Below are 17,111 nucleotides of genomic sequence, written 5' to 3'. Positions count from 1 at the left end.
TTAACTGGGCTATTGCAACACCTTGATTCTTTTCTTTTTCTGGCATCCTGTTTTAGTTTTGCTGCTGTGCTTGGGATCTTTGTCCTGTTGCATGACCCCATTTCAGCCAAGTTTTAGCTGTTGGACATACAACCTCATTTGTCTCTAGAATATATTGGTATACAGAGGAGCACAGATGGCGGTTTGCAGAGCTTAGGCTATGCTGCCATGTTCTTTTAGAGAGAAGAAGGTTTTTACCAGTTCCTGTTAATAACTTTAAAATTCAACATGCTAATTGAGGCAAGTAGAGTCTCAGATGTAGCTCTTGGGTTTTTGCAGTTTCTCTGAGAAATAGACGCTCTGATTTTTGAGTGAATTTGCCGGGCGTCCACATATCATGTCTTGAATGTTTTCCACTTATGAATAATCATTCTTACTGTAGAATAATGGACTTCAGATTGTTTGGAAACTGTCTCATAAATCTTCCCAGACTGACAGACAACAACAGTTGCTTGTGTTAGAACATACCTGATGTTTCCTTCTTGGCATTGTGTTAATGTACATCTGAATGCTCCATAACTGCCAAAAGTCTTGTTTTTGTAGAGATGCTCTAACTCACTGTTGATCAGCTAACTGGCTGCATTTGATTAGCACCAACTGGTTGCTACTTTCCCTCTTAATTTCTATGGATGTAGCACGAGTTTAGTATGAACTTTCCACATAGTTTCTGTATTGTGGCTTCTGTATTAACTATGCTGTTGTAAAAATGAGCTTCTATTTAAATTATTTTAGAATCAGGTAAGGAACAGATGATTTTATATTGCATTCTGAAATGTAAAACCGTAGCAATGAAAGTTGTACTACTTTCTTTTTTCATGACTGTATAATGCTTTAAAAATGTCTTTGCAAATGTTCTTGCACTTTGTAAACATCAGGTATATACACTACATTTTAGTAAGCATTACTCAATTAAGAACTGAAATACTTACATGAAACTTTAGTCATCCACAAATGGCTTGTTACTGGAACCGAGTCTATGTAATGCTAGCTAGCAAGTTAGCCAAAGAGAATCATTATTCTGTGTGCAATGGAGTATTAGATATGTTATTAACATTACATTTCACTGTGTGCTTGTAGTTTCAGTAAAAGTGAACATGGCAGTCATGAGTAAAAGCAAAGAAATAATTTCACTAAGCAAAGCTAAAATTAATATAATTCATGCAAAAAGGTGTTTTCAGGCTTTTGACCACACACAATAGTATTTCACCATGTTCTCTTTTAACAGTTTTTGCATGTTGACTCAAACTAAAAGCTACTTTATAGAGCTTCTACAATAAACAAGTTTAGACAACACTGGCTTACAAGTAATACTATTGACAGCCTCAGAAATATTGATACTTGCTTTCCAGTTGTAGTTTATGTGCTACCGTGCTGCTGAAATGAACACTACATAAATTCCTAGCTCTGTCTTGTACATATGTTTTGTTTCAATTTGTAACTATGATTGTTTGGTTTTTACACTTGCAGCATGTTCAATTGTGCTAAATAGTCTACTGTCTTTCTTCTGTGCCAACCATGACAGCATAGCTCATGTTGTTTTGTCACCTTGTCACTGTCACTGTGTGTGTACCTGGTGTGTGTATGTGTGTCCACACCTGCGTGTACACAAAGAAAGGTTCCATTATAGCTGGAACTATCTTGAAGGTGGTAAAAACCACTTTGTGAAGTAAATAACACTGGTCATCATATTACACTGGCATACTATATTGGTAAACCAAGGATCATTAAATTTATGTGGATATAATGGTAATACCAACCACCTAAGTAAATATTGCGGCAGACCAAGGTAACCCCCTCATGACAACTGCACTCCTGAAAAGCATCTGCCTGTCTAAACATCACACCTTCCTTCAGTTGAACAGTTTAAGGAAGTTACAAAAAGAGCCAAAGATCTTGAATCAGCCTTGAATCTCCCCAGATTTTGACCAAATGAGCATCCAGAATGCACATCATACCTGAGTGGGTCACAGCTCTTTGATTTCACTCTAATACAAATATTCGAGAACAAGCTTTAATGTCATTTTTGATCGTTCTGCCCTCCTAACAGCTCGGCAGTTACTGTTTTCACTTTGTGAGCCTTGCCTCTGTGTGTGCGCGTATCTTTGTTTGTGTAATAATGGCAAAATGTGGTCCGCCCACATTCACAGACAGACACACGCCCACATTCTCAATAATCTGTCGGGCATTTGTAACTGCAATTAAATTTGTAAATGCAAATATTTCTAATGACGAGTGTGGTTCACTCGGTGGTCTCTAATCATTTTTAGGTGGAAAATGCTCATCTGTGTTGACAAACTGCTGATTTTCTTTACACTTGTATGAAGAGCCCAAATTATACTGTATAACATGAATTCTTTAAAAAGATGGCACATCTGCATGTTTTTCCTATCACATGATGTCTCCCCCTGAGCTGAACAAAAAAATGTAAAGAAACAACCTTTAAGTTTAAAAAATGTAGCAGAAAAAAATAACTAGCTTAAAAATTAAAGCTAATTTAGGAATATGGCAAAACAAACCGTTAAATGCAAGCAAAGGCACAGAGTATACTCCACCATCACGGGCTGACAAACTGACCAGCTCGCTACAGTTGGCCTATTTTTACAGGTTGTCACGCCAACATCTGACATATCGAAAGGCCAAAGCAGATATTTCTATTTTCAGAGCGCAGCTTTTAGTAAAGCTCGGCCCTACATATCAGTACCACTGGGCTTTGGTCTGTATGTTTCCTGTCACAGATGACTGTCTTTGAAGTGGTTTTTGTCTCAGCAGAGAACAGTCTATTAATGTAGTGACCAGCAAATGAAGTAGGAGGTGAGGAAATCATGTACAACATGTACAGGTGTGCAACATTACCATTCAACCACTGTCCTCATTTTTCTCTCTCATTTTCAAAAAAGTTTTCATTGTTAATTTGGTTTGGTTTGTGTTTTGTATTCGACAACAATAGCTGTATGACACTTATACAAGAAGTAGAAATTATTCCTTATCAAAACTTCCTCCGTGGTTTGAGCAAAGCAAAATTTAACAAAGTACTGGTTTAGTTAACAGAAAGTCCCCATCTTTAATCACAAAAGGCAAGCCTTTTAGCACTGTAATCAGAGCACCAATCAGAGAGAGTTAACATGAAGAGGAGGGACTGAAGAGACAAAAGAGGAAACCACCCTGCCCCACAGTGTAACCTGTGCCCTGACAGACATGTCACTTTAGAAGTCGCTTCACAGTCATGATGCGAGGTAGCTCATCGTTCGCCTTGGAGAATATTCACTAAACATCTGGTAAGTGCCTCATTCATGCAGCTTGTTGCTTCTTAGGTTTCCAACACTTGAAACCACAAGAAGATGCACCTCAACATTTCTCATCTTTGCTCTTTTTAACTGTCTAATCTTTGATCTACTGTAAACACAACTTAGCACTGTGCTACTGATATGTTGCCCGTTGAGGGTTTTATAAATTGGGTTTCAACTCTAGTGCTTTATGTGTGAGCTCTGGAAGGGTTTACTTTAACTACTTCTCTTGTCAAATGTGTAAGGCTTTACATTGACATTGATTATACTTTTACTAAAAGGAGATCAAACACCTGCTAACTATGGCACAACTCAGGTCTACATTGATCCGAGCAGCTGCAGTGGGAACAATATCTTATACCAGGCAGTTTATGACAAATAAACAGTTAGATTAAGACAAATAGATTTAAACCAGGTAAGCGTGAACTTTGGGCACAGCATAAAATAACATTTATAGGCCAGCAGCTTCCAGGAGAGCACCTCTATATGCACTACAGTGAACAATCATAAATTATACAGTACTATTGGAATTATATAAATGTCACCAGAAAGTCAGCACAGTATTTGAAAACACATTCTAATCACAGTTAAAATGAAAGTGCATGAATTGGCACATAATGCACTCTGAAAGACATCAATAATCCTGAAAGGCCTTTGCAAGTAAGACAAGAGCATCAATATACAGATCAAAGATTTGTTCATGACACATTTCTTTTCACATCTCACCAAAATCTCCTTGGATTTAAAATAATGTTGTTAATTAAAAATTTTTTTTAATGATTATAAATACATTATGTAATGTTAGTTTGTATCTACATGCTTAATTATATTGTCGTCACGACTGTGACAACTAATACGATAATGTTTTAACAATAACATTGGTATTTTATTATCATTATTGGCGCTGTTTTAACGTAAATGCAGGTCACTTAAAATGACTATGTGGAAAATGACGAAAATTGTACTCCAGAAATTTTAATTGTTCTGAAAAGAAAGTTACTTTATATGTAGCTTTGCAAAATCAAAGCACTATATGCGCGTATACTTAATATATCTTTATATTTGAAGCCGTAAATGCCATACTGGGAAATACGGGTCAACGGACTTTATATTCATCTATGCGGACGATACGCGTCACTAAACTGACATAAGCTTGATTTGCACACTGAATTCCCTATGTGCTTTCGACACTGTTTATTTAGAATTAAACATTTAATAATTGTCTTGACTTAAAAAAAAAAAAAAAACAATAAATGCATGCTCAAATGAAACCTCAAGCTTGTCTTCAAACCCAAGTACACAGAAGCACTAAGTAACTTTGTACTTTCGATAATGGCCTTGCGCCACTGTCACTTTCACTCTCACTGCTCCATGCTGTACCACTTACACTTACATATGAGACACAGCCAAATAATTGACAAACATAAAAACTAAAAATAATTTGAAATTAATTAAAGCAAGCTAAAACGCTTTTAAAAGGCTTTAAAGGATTAAATTGCTTATGTAAAATATTTTCGTGAATATTTACGCAAGACAAAAGATTTTGATTGGTGCATCATTTATGCACATTTTTTTTTTTTTTTAATTCCAGTAATGAGACAACTAAATGTCATTTTGTTTCACATTTACTTTTCATTTACAGTCACCATCGAGGTACGGGTATGGGTTTGCAATTGCGCAAAAAAAGACAACAAAAAAACCTTCTGAAATAGCTCACAGTACTTGTGACCTCTGCTTCAGAAACCGACCGCACACTGTATAATCATAAAGGTTCATTTTAGACTTCAGACGGTGTGAAGATGACAAACTCTCAGGCATCCGGTAGTTTTAGCGTACAGCCACAACCTCTTCATCCATGTATTCTCAATATTAATGTTAAATTCCAAAAAAAATACTTACATATTTACATATTCCACCCCTGCAATATCTTGCATCTGATGTTTATTGTACTCAAATATGGTCTTATTGTTGTTGATGTTCAAACTTTTTACTCATGTTTACGCGTGTACAGTCATTAGTCATGGTTTCATATACTGTTAGGGCTTTGTGGCTTTAGAGTGTGTATGTGAACTCTGAATATCAAAGCTTTCACATAAGAGTTTTTCCACACAGCAGCCAGGCATTCAAACATGATAACAGACACAGTAGTGATTGAGGAAAGTTTTCTTGCAAATATGACTCTACAAAAAGATACAGGATTTTTTTTAAAGAATACTTTTAAAAAACTGTTTTGAGAAGTCCCTGAAAATGAAATTGAGTTACATCGGTTCTTTGTAATTACACAAATAATAAATATCTTTGTAATAATCATGTTGGGTACATTCTGCCCCCTCAGCTTTCACTATAGGTAATGCTCTTTGGAAAGGGTGGAAAAAAACAGTGCAAACCACAGAGAAGTATATCTGTTAATCACAAGCCAATCTGTGCTGCTGTTTTTCAACCTGATTTTCCAACATACAATTTAGCATTTCTGGAAATGTCACATAGCAATGCGGCAAATAGATGGAACAAACTTTCAGATAGAGTGGGCATAATCTGATGGGATATCTCTTTTGGTTTTGGTTTTCTCTTCTCAGACTTTTGATTATACATCTACACCTTCAGACATGATCAGAATCAACAACACCCAATACTTCCACTTCCTGGAGCAAGCAGATGCCTTACGCCGCTCAGGGTCACTTTGTGATGCTATAATTTCGGTAAAGAGTCAAACTTTCAGGGCTCATCGTCTAGTACTAGCCTGTGCTAGCAGAACTTTAGCACAGCAGCTAGCCCGCGGAGACATAGACAGCCCTGTACGCTGCACTCTAGAGTATTTTTCACCTCACACCTTCCAGCAAGTTCTGGATTTCACCTACACGCAAGCTCTTGAGGTCTCTGTGGATGATCTGCAACTACTGTTGAAAGCTGCACAACTGCTAGAGATGCAGCCACTGGAGGATCAGTGCAGGAAGCAGCTGGACACTCTTGACTGCAGAGCAGAAAAGCAGGAAAAAAGAGACAAAACCACTGATGTCAAAGTAGAAAAGGAGACTCCAGAGGGACAAGATCAACATCCAAACGCAAGTCCATTTCATGAGGATAAACTGCTTAAGAGGTCCTTCCCTGGGAATGAGGCAGGCACTGCCTTGGAAAACCTTTCACCCTCTACTCCTACTAAGACCCACAGCAGTCCATCACCCCCAAGAAAGAAGGCCAAACTGTCCCCTATTTCAGAACCAATTCACAGCAGAAACAGTGCTGTTGCCAAGCCTGCTAGTAGCAATTCCTCTTTCTCTTATCCGTGGACTTTCTCTACAAACATGTGGGACTCTGTGAGCACCTTGCGGCGAATAGCAGAAAACTATCCAAGCTTACTTGCAGCTCACCCTCTTCAGTCACCCAACCAGTCCTCTATACCCTACCCATACTCTCTCTCCAGTCCCCAAATGTTCCCCCTACTAAGTTCTCATTTTCAAACCCCAGGTCAGAACCCCATAATGGGCTACTCAGGCTTCCACCCCCGCTATGCACAAAACATTTACACTGGTCCGACTCGAATGGGAAACATAATCAAACAGAGCCTTTTAAAAAGAAAAAGATCTAGCCAGAAAGCATTTCCTGGGACTGTTCAACCTGGTGAACCAAGGTAAGACACAGTTCGGACATGATTTTGGAAACTTATTTTTTTTTTCTAGTCATTATCTCCAAATTTTTCCTCAAATAGAGTAATTTAGAATCCCCCGATTTGCTCAATTTTTCCTTTGTGACAGCTACCACACCTGACTCACTGCTTTTTGGGTAGATATGTGTTAACAAGCCTCCTGCATTTTCCAGCTACATCAGTTTCACCTGTTAACACTTCCTTGCCAGTCCAGGTCTGTGAAATTCTTTTTTGAGAAGTTATCATCCTAGCTTCCACTGCGCAAAAGGGCTAAAAAAGAGATATCTTTATAAATGTTTATATATCTATATATATATATATATATATATATATATATATATATATACACACACATATACATATATATATGTGTGTATATATATATATGTATATGTGTGTGTACATATATATATATATATATATATATATATATATATATATATATATATATATATATATGTATAAATATGTACTATATTATACTACATATATATATCTATATATATATATATGTCTTACTATATATCTATATATATATAGATATATAGTAAGTTTCATTTATCATCAAAGCAATAACCCACTTCACCTTGTTTTTATGTGATAATTTAGCATATACACATTGCGCAGTGTTCCTCACAGCAAAACCAAATAGAACATAACGGGGAGTCCCCTAAATTTCTCCCCTCCTTTGCAAAATTCGAGACTTTCCACACACTGAAATCTTCCTTTACTGTTTAGTCTGGTCTACCTCTTTTCAGTCTTTTCTTTAGCATTGAGCATGTACTAAACATATAAGTATATTGTGGTTGAAATTTGAGAGGAAGGAAGTTTTAAGTGTCTGAGGGACGTAATTTGTGATAACACATAAAGCAGTAAAACGTATGCAGACTGACTTTTTTCCATGTGCCATTTTGAAGGTGTGCCTTAGAAGTCGGCACACAGAAACTTTTTTATATATATACATATATATATATATATATATTTGTGGTTTGTGACTTTGGGAGACAAATGAAGGTTTACATTTTAAATTAAAGGTATAATTAGTACATTTGTTTTTTTGCAACTGTTAATTTGTGTGTCCTCAGTTACCCCGAAGTGTCCAAAGCCAGCAAAGACAGAGGTCAAGACTGCCAACATTGCAGTCTGCGCAATGATCCGGTGTTGCGGGAGTCAGTCTCCACACAGTTAGGTAATGATATGAGAAACACAAAACACACACTTTCAATAATCAAAACACGCTGAAGCTACATTATTATTGTAAAAGTGATCATCCTGTGTAGAAATGATCATTTTAACAAGATAAAAGTAAAAAGTTCTTTTCATGACCCCTAACCTCTGCAGACTCCAGCTGTAGCAACGCAATGGAAAGTGATAAAAAGAGTTGTGGTTTTTGAAAGCAGGGTGCAGCAGGAGCAGTAGTGTGGTTACTAGATACAGCTAGATACATGCAGTACAGTATGTACTGCATCGCAACAGTGGTTTGTCCCATGCCAAAAAAGTCAAACATATCGATTTATTATGTCGTTCTAATATTCATTTCATCCACACAAAAATGAGTTACACCATCTGTGCGTGTGCATGTTTGTGTGGGTGAGTGTGTGCACACGAAAGTGTACAATCAGCCTGATAAATATTTTATCAGATGTTGAATATCTTTGCTCAATGGAACATTATGATCATGCTTAAACAGATTAGACAATGGTAAAACTGTGTCTTACCAGCAGCTGCATCTTAAATAAAATTCAGAGTTTTCTTGCTGCTGCATAGAGTAAGGATAACAGTAAAACAATCTTTATTAGTATTATTATTTTGTAAAAATCAACCGAGAAACACACATATTATTTCTAGATCTTTACAAAACAGAGAGAGACGTGTTCAAACCTTATATGAGGTTAGGTATTTTTTTTAGCAAGAAGTGATATATTGGACAGGAAATGCACTAATGACAACAGGTCTCAGTAGCTTGTGTTTAGAGTGGTAAGTGTTCGATTGTTGTGGTTTATTCTTTCAATTTCCCCTACTACAGTACTCCCCCTTCTCCTTTCAGCATCCTGTCTAAAACTATGAGGCCCATGTTTTTACTTGATAGACCCTAAAAAATATAAGGTAGTGTAAAGCTTCAGTGGTGCTACCTTAACCTCAAAAATCACACCTTTATAATTTTTAGAGGTGATATGCGTGCATAGTGACAGGAAGGTAAGCTTGTACCAACTGAATTTATTGTCTCGCAACAGGATGCTTAACAAAAATAGACGTGCCTTAGAAATGCAAGTGAAATGCTGTATGTCTAATGCTGTGTGACTAAAATCGGTTTTTAAAGGTCTGGCAAAAACTGTGGTTATTTATTTTGAAACAGCTGGTTGAGTTAGCAAGTCAGAGCAAGAGACTCTGCGAGCATGACTACTAATATCAGCTAAGGCGGGATTATCACTAACAGTTATCTGACAGTTATTTATCAAGAAATCGATTAACACACAATTTTGCAGAGCCAGCTGTGAACCCGTTAGATCTTCTCTTTTTTGCAAGATACAAACATGCCAGCATTAATCAAATTATTTTCAAAATTATTTTCAGATACATTTTCTGGTGATCCACTACCTGATTGTTCAGCGTCGCAGCTCTACTATAGATTCAGCCACATTTATGCAATATCTTGTTGTTGTGTAGTTCCATTCCAGCAAGCAATGCAAGCAGCTTCTATCTGACAACATACAACTTACAACAGAAAAGGTCACCACAATATTCACACCAAGATCTGTTTTTTATATTAAAATTTGATTGTTTTCAAAGGCAAAACCTGCACAGGATGTCGGTTCTGCGGACGAGGAGACGTTACACCGCATGAATCAGAGACCAGAGGAGACCACAGAGGAGAAAAACCCTATCAGTGCCAACATTGCCCTAAGAAGTTTAGTCTGAAACATCAGCTGGACACACACCACCGAGTACACACTGGTAAGCGCATCTCTTCAACAGCAGTGCATCAGCGTATCAGATTATTTACTTTTTTTTCATACAGCAAAGACAGCTGTGAGAATTTTTGACTTATAGTGCAGCAAAGAATCCTCTGGCTTGACACTGATGGAAAATGATTACCCACAGCAATGACTAATAATTTAGAAAAAAAAAAGAAATTAAATAAAATCTATAAACATAGGTCACAAGTGTTAACCTAGTTACAAAATGACGTCCAACTCTGACTTTGAAAAGCATGTTTAAAAATAACAACAGCAATAAAGGTCTGACGTTGTCGCCTCTGTCAGTGCGCCCCAGGGCAGCTGTGGCTACAATGTAGCTTGCCATTGCCAGTGTGTGAATGGCAAGCTACAGTGTGTGAATGTGTGTGTGAATGGGTGAATGACTGAATGTAGTGTAAAGTGCTTTGGGGTCCTTAGGGACTGAGTAAAGCGCTATACAAATGCAGGCCATTTACCATTTTTACCATTTAAGTCAGTGGGACTTGGAAAATCATATCAGAGACATGGCATGGCAGGCTACAGCCAAATTAAGGAATTTATGAATAACTGTCACAGTTATACCATTTTTTAAGTATAATATAATAACTAAGAAGTTTTTGTGTTTTTCAGTACATTTAAAAAGTGTCTGCACTTTTTAAATGTACAACCGGGCCCATGTGCATTACTGCAGAACATCTTCGGAAGTAGAGAGTTTTCCACTCATTCTAATACTATGAAGCTAACCTTGCAGAATATGAAACTTGCAGACTTGAAACTTGCACGCAACAGAGAATCTAGTCAACAAAGGGCATGTCTGTATTTAACTGCAAAGCAATACTATACATTGAGAAAATACTAAATAGTAAAGAAAATACATTTCCAAAACACTCCTTAAAGCTTTATTATTAAGATTACTTTGGAGACACTGACATTAGAAATATTCACCATGATGAATGTCTAGCATTTGCTCTGCATATTGGATTTTTGGGAGTGTAGGATTCAGAAGCTTAAAGCAAAAGAAGAGAATTTAAAAATGAATTGCACTGATGGAAAGGACATGAGCTAATTTGTTTAAGTTGAGGTCTGTTTAGCTAATGAGTCGGTCTTTCAGATAGGCCAGTGTGTTCTAGGATAGATCTTCTTCATAATAACATCTTTTAAGAGCAATTTTTGATGTCTCACATATCAACGAGTATCTGAAAGACTGAAAGAAGACACTAAAAAGAAATTCCCAGGTATATTACTTCATAAATAAGTCACTTCTTTTTCAGGCGTTCACACACTTAGATGTTTAAAAGCTCTTTGGAAAGGATTTTGTTTTAGACTTTTAACACTACCTGTAGACTTTTTTTTATAAGCACAGATTTTGTCAGCACATTTTATTAATATGAAAATGTAATTTTTTTTTCTCAGAATGACTAAGCTGATATTTATCTATTTCATTTTGTGTTGCTTTGACCTACAATCAAATAGAAAAACCGACTTAGTGGAAAACAGATGCAAGTGGTGCAAAGCTGGATGATTTGCATAAAAGTGCCCCAGTTTACTCTACTCATGTTTACTCATTTAAGAAGTATATCTGTTGAGAGCGAAAGAAAAATTGACCCAATAAACAGTTTTAGGATTTAACTAAATATTAAACATTGCATGTTCACCAGAATTTATGCCAATCAGTAAATTTATATCTTCAACCAAATTAGAACCAATTCAGTATTCAAATTGTGAGATGTGTTCTCACGACCTATAGTACAGTCTCTTGGTCATGGCATTTAATAGTGATCAGGGGGAAAAAATGTTTTTACAGAAAATGATAATGGCACAGTAAAATTGACCTTTGACCTTACAGATATAAAATGTAATTTTACGCTAACAGACATTTGTACAAAATCTTTTATTTATCTGATGAATTCTTCAAGTAGGGCTAAAAAAGGTACTTTGAGAGTTCACTGTGTGAAACTGACTTTGACAATCAAATTCATCAGTGCGTTCTTGATAACAAGTGAATGTTTGTGCAAATTATGAAGAAGGAAAAAAAAATCCCTTGAGGCTTTCAAGGTCGTATGTAGCCTACATAAATACAGACAACCCAAAAAAACATAACCCCACATACTACATCTACTGGCACAGAGGCCCGTGCTAAATAGATTGTAAAACGCTGAAAATAAATATGTTTTAAACACCGTTTCTCAAGTGAGTGCTCCTCTCTTCCACCTCCTTTCTCTTCCTTCCTGTGCCCCTACCCTGCTCTTTCTTCTCTCTGCTTCAAGGCGAAAAACCATTCGAGTGTCGCCTCTGTGGTCAACGTTCACGGGACTACTCGGCCATGATCAAGCACCTGCGGACTCACGGCGGGGCTGCGCCGTACCAGTGCACAGTGTGCCTGGAGTTCTGCAGCAGCCTGGTCGCCATGCAAAGACACATCAAGAGCCACGCAGTGCAAGACTTCCCCCCTGACTGGAGCATCAACAGCACCTACCTGTACATCTCCCACATCTGAGCCATGCCTCACAATCCAACTGCCTCCATCGACGCAAAGTTCTCAAGAGTGTAGCTGTAATGTGCACCTCTCAGCTATAATCATTACATAGCCTACACACAGCTAAGCATCAATTATATTTCTAAAGGTAAAATTTAAAAAAAAAAGTATGTATGGTAATGTTTGAGAAATCTAGAGGGCCATTAAACACTTACCCCTAAGTGAAATGCAAGATTACAAACTGGAGTGTAGCAATAACTTGTATACAAACTGCAACTGTTCTGTATTCGCCGTCAAAACTACAGATCAGATCAATACAGCACTAATTTCCAGTGACATGTCAGAAAAAGATATTGAAAGTGTTTACCATGCATTAAAGCCACATCAACAGCTTATCCTCATCGAATGACGCAGGCATCTTCTCTCTGACTTTCATTATCACTTGACTGTTGTATAATCTTTGTGTGTCTGACTTAGGTTTACAGCACCCTCTTGAGGAGAACCACAGTAACATTATGACAAATTTCAACTGAAATATGCAACATAGTGTCCACATCTATCTTATTCTGGACAGAAAGAAAGGCGATTTCTCCAGAAACAGTCAAGATGAGTTTAAGCTGTAACAGTACTGGTGAGAGAACTGGCAGCAAAAATGTTAATATAAAAAAAAACAGTTTAAAGGAGGCTAAAATTTAAAAAAAGATGACACCTGTCCTCTCATTAATAGTGACTAGTTAGCTTATATTATCAGTATTATCACAGAGCTTTTGCATCTATACCAAGCTTGATAGTGAGAATAGTTGAGCGCTTTCTTTTCTTTATTGGACGTGCTGTAGTAAAAGTCACTCAGAGGTAGGCCTGCCAACTTAAATACCTCCATAAAAGCGCCATACAAGTTTCAGGATTGAAATTATTACATACATATTATGTATGTTTGCACACTGCTTCCTGGAATGAGCTTTCAGTGAAGCTCTTGGGTCTGTTTCCATCAAAATGTATTTGTTGATTTGTACAGCATTATCCTAAATGTGTATTAGCTGTGAAATAAATAAATAAACATTATTCATCTTTCACTCTAATTTTTTTTCATACATCGATACAGATGTTGATGTAAATACACGTAGATATAAACATAAAATGCAAAGTGCAAAATCTTTACATTACACATAGCAAGTACCCTTATTTTTCACCTTATTTTTTTAAAAATACATAAATACATACGTTGACGTAAATACACATAGATATGAAGAAAAAAGGCAAAGTGCATTATATATATATGTGTGTGTGTGTGTGTGTGTGTGTGTGTGTATATATATATATATATATACATATATATATATATATATATACATACGTGTGAGTGAGAGTGTACATAGCTTTGAAGTCACTATAATAAGATGAGAGGTCCCATTAACTAAACACATCAGAATCTGAGAATTTGTGTCACATTATTTTATGATATAATGTGATTATATCATAGTATAATTTAGATATAATATATCTAAATGTTCAGTTAGCCATTAGAACCTCACACAGGATGCGTCGAATTGTGATCAATGCGGTGGTAGTACATGTTATAAAGACAAGCAGTTGTTTTCCTGGTCCCCTTTTCAAGGTTTGGTTCCAGTCGGTCTGTTTGGTATTGGTTAAAGTAAATGTAATGACCTTATAAGTCACATATTGTGTGGCGGTGTGGTCCGTGTCCACTTATATTTAGTACATGTACGGTGCATCTCACAAAGGCTGTAATTCATCCAAAACAGCGGTGCAGCACCTCGCAGCAAAAAAAAAAATGATTACGTTTGTTAAAAGTCGAGCCGCTTAGTTCCGTCCTTGCACGGTTTCACAGAGGGCGTAATAGAAGACGTCTGCACGTACAAAAGTGGTCGGATTCTCGGCGCCGCTCCTGTGTCTGACTTCCTTCACTGCTCGGTGCAGCTTCACGCTGCTTCCGTTAAAAAAAAGAGAGGGGGGACTATTTTAAGCGATACGAGGCGGAGATACACTAGTACGCTTCTGAAACGCGTTGCGGCGCGTCTGGTTATTTTTTTTTGTGAGTGGGCGCTATCAGCTCCGACTGCTGCGTAGGAGCCGGAAAGTGACGCAGTCGCAAGTGGGTATTCCCGGGCAATTGGAGGGCGGTGGGGAGGGGGGGTACGAGAACCAAGTCCGTAGGTACAATACCAGTCACAGATCAGTGACATGTCGAATTTCGTTTGTGTAAATAAAACGTACCAAAATAATACAACCGCTGTGAAATTTGACATTTTGATGCACTCATTTACATTTATGCATCATATTCTTACCAAGCTCGTTTTTCCCAACCACTTTTACAAAACGATTTTTTTTTTCTTTAAAGTGAAATGGTGAACCATACTACTGAGTATTCATATGCTGCAGATTTTTGTGCCAAATTACAACAAAAGAATTTGAAACATGTTGCAAGCCCGACTCTTTCGGGCCTCTGTCGAAGCCAGTGGCTGAAACTGTGATCATGGGCCAATTGTAGCAGTAAAAGCACAAAAGTAGAAATATGTTGCATGTGTCATGTTAGCAAAGTATCTTGCCTCACTATGCACAGTACAAGAGCAGAGTTATTAGGAAGGCTGGCTAAGGCCTTATTGGCTCCCTGCTCTAATCTGCTATGTTAAAAAGCTCCATTTACTACTTGCATAGTACAGTCTGCTGTAATGTTCCCTCTAAGCTGCGCACATGCGCAATTGCGCACTGCTGGCACGGTCTCTGCGCACAGAAAATCTGGGTTGCATACAAAAAAAATCTAACCTGAATTGAAATTAAAATTAAAACTTTAACAATTCTGTTTTGTTAGTCAGTAGGTGACTGGCTGCTCCCGTATGGAATTAGAACGGTCCCATCTTATCCCACAATCCAGCCAATAATGCGATTCACATTCGTATATACGCAGCTAATCAACGTCCTTATGTGCCGACACCGGTGTTAGCTAGCAAAGTGGCGTGGCTGATGTGGAGTGAAGCCACGTTAATGACAACGCGTACAACCATTGGAGATGTGAGCAGGACAGACGGAACAATTGATGGAAAAAGTGTGGACTTTATACCAGTTTTTAAATTGTGTTGATAGGCCACATAAAACCAGAGTTATGATGAAAATATATGCAATGTTTGGTTTTCTTCCTGAATACTATTGTTGTTTATATTTACTGCGGGAAGAAATGGTAAAAACGGCGTTTTATAAGGAAAGCGCTCGAAAGCACTCTCCGCCTGTGAGCATAGCTGGAGTGGCCATCGGCCCACCGGGCAAATGGTAATTTTTCGTTTTAAATGGGACGATGTTTTTTTTGTTGTTGTCTTTTTTTCCGTAACGGTGTAAACAGTGAAAGGTGGCGGATTGGACAGATGCTGGCAGACGTGTAAAAATAACTCAATTGTTTGGTAGTGGCTATGGTGGAGCTTTCACAGATTCAGTAAAATTAGCAAGTGGTGGAGGCCAGCAGGTGGATGAGGGAAAGGGGAGGCGGAGGAGGAGAGACCCGAGGCGGCCGCCGGTCCGACTGTCAGGTGAACTGAGCTTCAGGTGATAAGTTATGACCTGCAGTCTATCTGGGTCAGATATAAACCAAGTTTAGGTGTAGTTTATTTTCGTTGTGCTAACTTTTTACAGTCAGTTACAAAAACTCGTACTGCGTGCTAGCTAGCATGACGGAGTTTCTATACAGCTGGGTGGGTGCTATGTGACTGGTGAACTTCATTTTATTCATAACCTTAGTAAAGTTGCCTACCGTCCTGTAAAAAAACGGAATCCTCTGGTATTCAGAGTCAGGGGCGATTTTAGCCCATTTTTGGGGGTGCTGAAATGAATCAAAGCACCCCCAAAGATTTCTTACTCTTTTTTTGACAATATTTGTTGTTTGTGTGACACACTACTAAAAATATAAAAAGCATTCAGTACTTGTTTGAGATGGAACATTTTAACAACAAAAGTATAGATACCCCCCTCCCAAAATGGTTTGTTCCAGCTCGCCTCTCCCCTGCTCTGACTCTAGCGTTGTTGCTGCCAGGCTGAGACGCAGCAGAGCAGAGGTGTAAGTGCCTGGTTTAAAACAGGACATATTAGCTGCGTTTAACCTTCAGTTACTCTTTATATAGTTAGGTAGGAGTCAGGCCATGTTTCTTTTTAGCTGAAAAACATTACACCAGGTAAGTTGCTGTGTTGAAAACGTGTTTCTCGAGTATGTTTGCTACCCTACAATCCGTCCTGCTCTGTAGTAAAATCAGCGATTTTTGACCGTCCTGTTGCTTCCATTGAAATGTATACAGCCTATTTAAAATATATAACATTATCCATAGCCTGCTGTTGTTACCACTGTCCTGTTTGAAATGTAATGAGAGAAACTGGTTATTTTGTAATATGTGCCGATATTGAACCCAAGGTACTAACTAGCTAACTGACTGGATGCCCATTAACCTTATAACTCCTGTTGTGTATGTGTGTGTGTGTTTGTGTACAGAGAGACAGCCAGGTTCATAATGGATATAAGGAATTTTTTTTCAAAAAAAGGAGCAACATTCAGGTAAAAGTGTAAGATCAAATGATCCATCAATAAAGGATAATGTTGGATCAGTGTTTCAATATTTATATCCTTTATTAGATGTACATGTGGTTTGGTTATTTGCCCTTTGGTTGAAAGTACACTGAGATAGGACTTTTTTATTAGTGCTCTTAATAGTATT

At 37.6% G+C, this 17,111-nt stretch overlaps 1 protein-coding gene across 1 annotated transcript; it reads left to right on the top strand.

The window, feature by feature from the left end:
- Positions 1-3,218: 3,218 nt before the first annotated feature.
- Positions 3,219-13,964, top strand: zbtb32 (zinc finger and BTB domain containing 32). Its single transcript, XM_084944764.1, has 5 exons — positions 3,219-3,314; positions 5,900-6,951; positions 8,052-8,155; positions 9,757-9,921; positions 12,191-13,964. The coding sequence occupies exons 2-5, from the start codon at positions 5,930-5,932 to the stop codon at positions 12,418-12,420; spliced, it is 1,521 nt and encodes a 506-aa protein (XP_084800890.1). The 5' UTR covers positions 3,219-3,314; positions 5,900-5,929; the 3' UTR covers positions 12,421-13,964.
- Positions 13,965-17,111: the final 3,147 nt, after the last annotated feature.

This window comes from Perissodus microlepis, chromosome 11 (assembly GCF_051167445.1).
Source record: "Perissodus microlepis isolate ML-2025 ecotype Zambia chromosome 11, ASM5116744v1, whole genome shotgun sequence".
NCBI classification, from domain to species: domain Eukaryota; kingdom Metazoa; phylum Chordata; class Actinopteri; order Cichliformes; family Cichlidae; genus Perissodus; species Perissodus microlepis.
The sequence above is the reverse complement of the archived record's forward strand: the minus strand, read 5'-3'. Positions and strand labels throughout refer to the sequence as shown.

Coding starts and splice junctions, on each gene's coding strand:
- zbtb32 (XM_084944764.1), top strand. CDS start 5,930: ATGATCAGAATCAACAACACCCAATACTTCCACTTCCTGGAGCAAGCA. Junction 6,952..8,051: donor GTTCAACCTGGTGAACCAAG/GTAAGACACAGT, acceptor GTGTGTCCTCAG/TTACCCCGAAGTGTCCAAAG. Junction 8,156..9,756: donor GTCAGTCTCCACACAGTTAG/GTAATGATATGA, acceptor TTGTTTTCAAAG/GCAAAACCTGCACAGGATGT.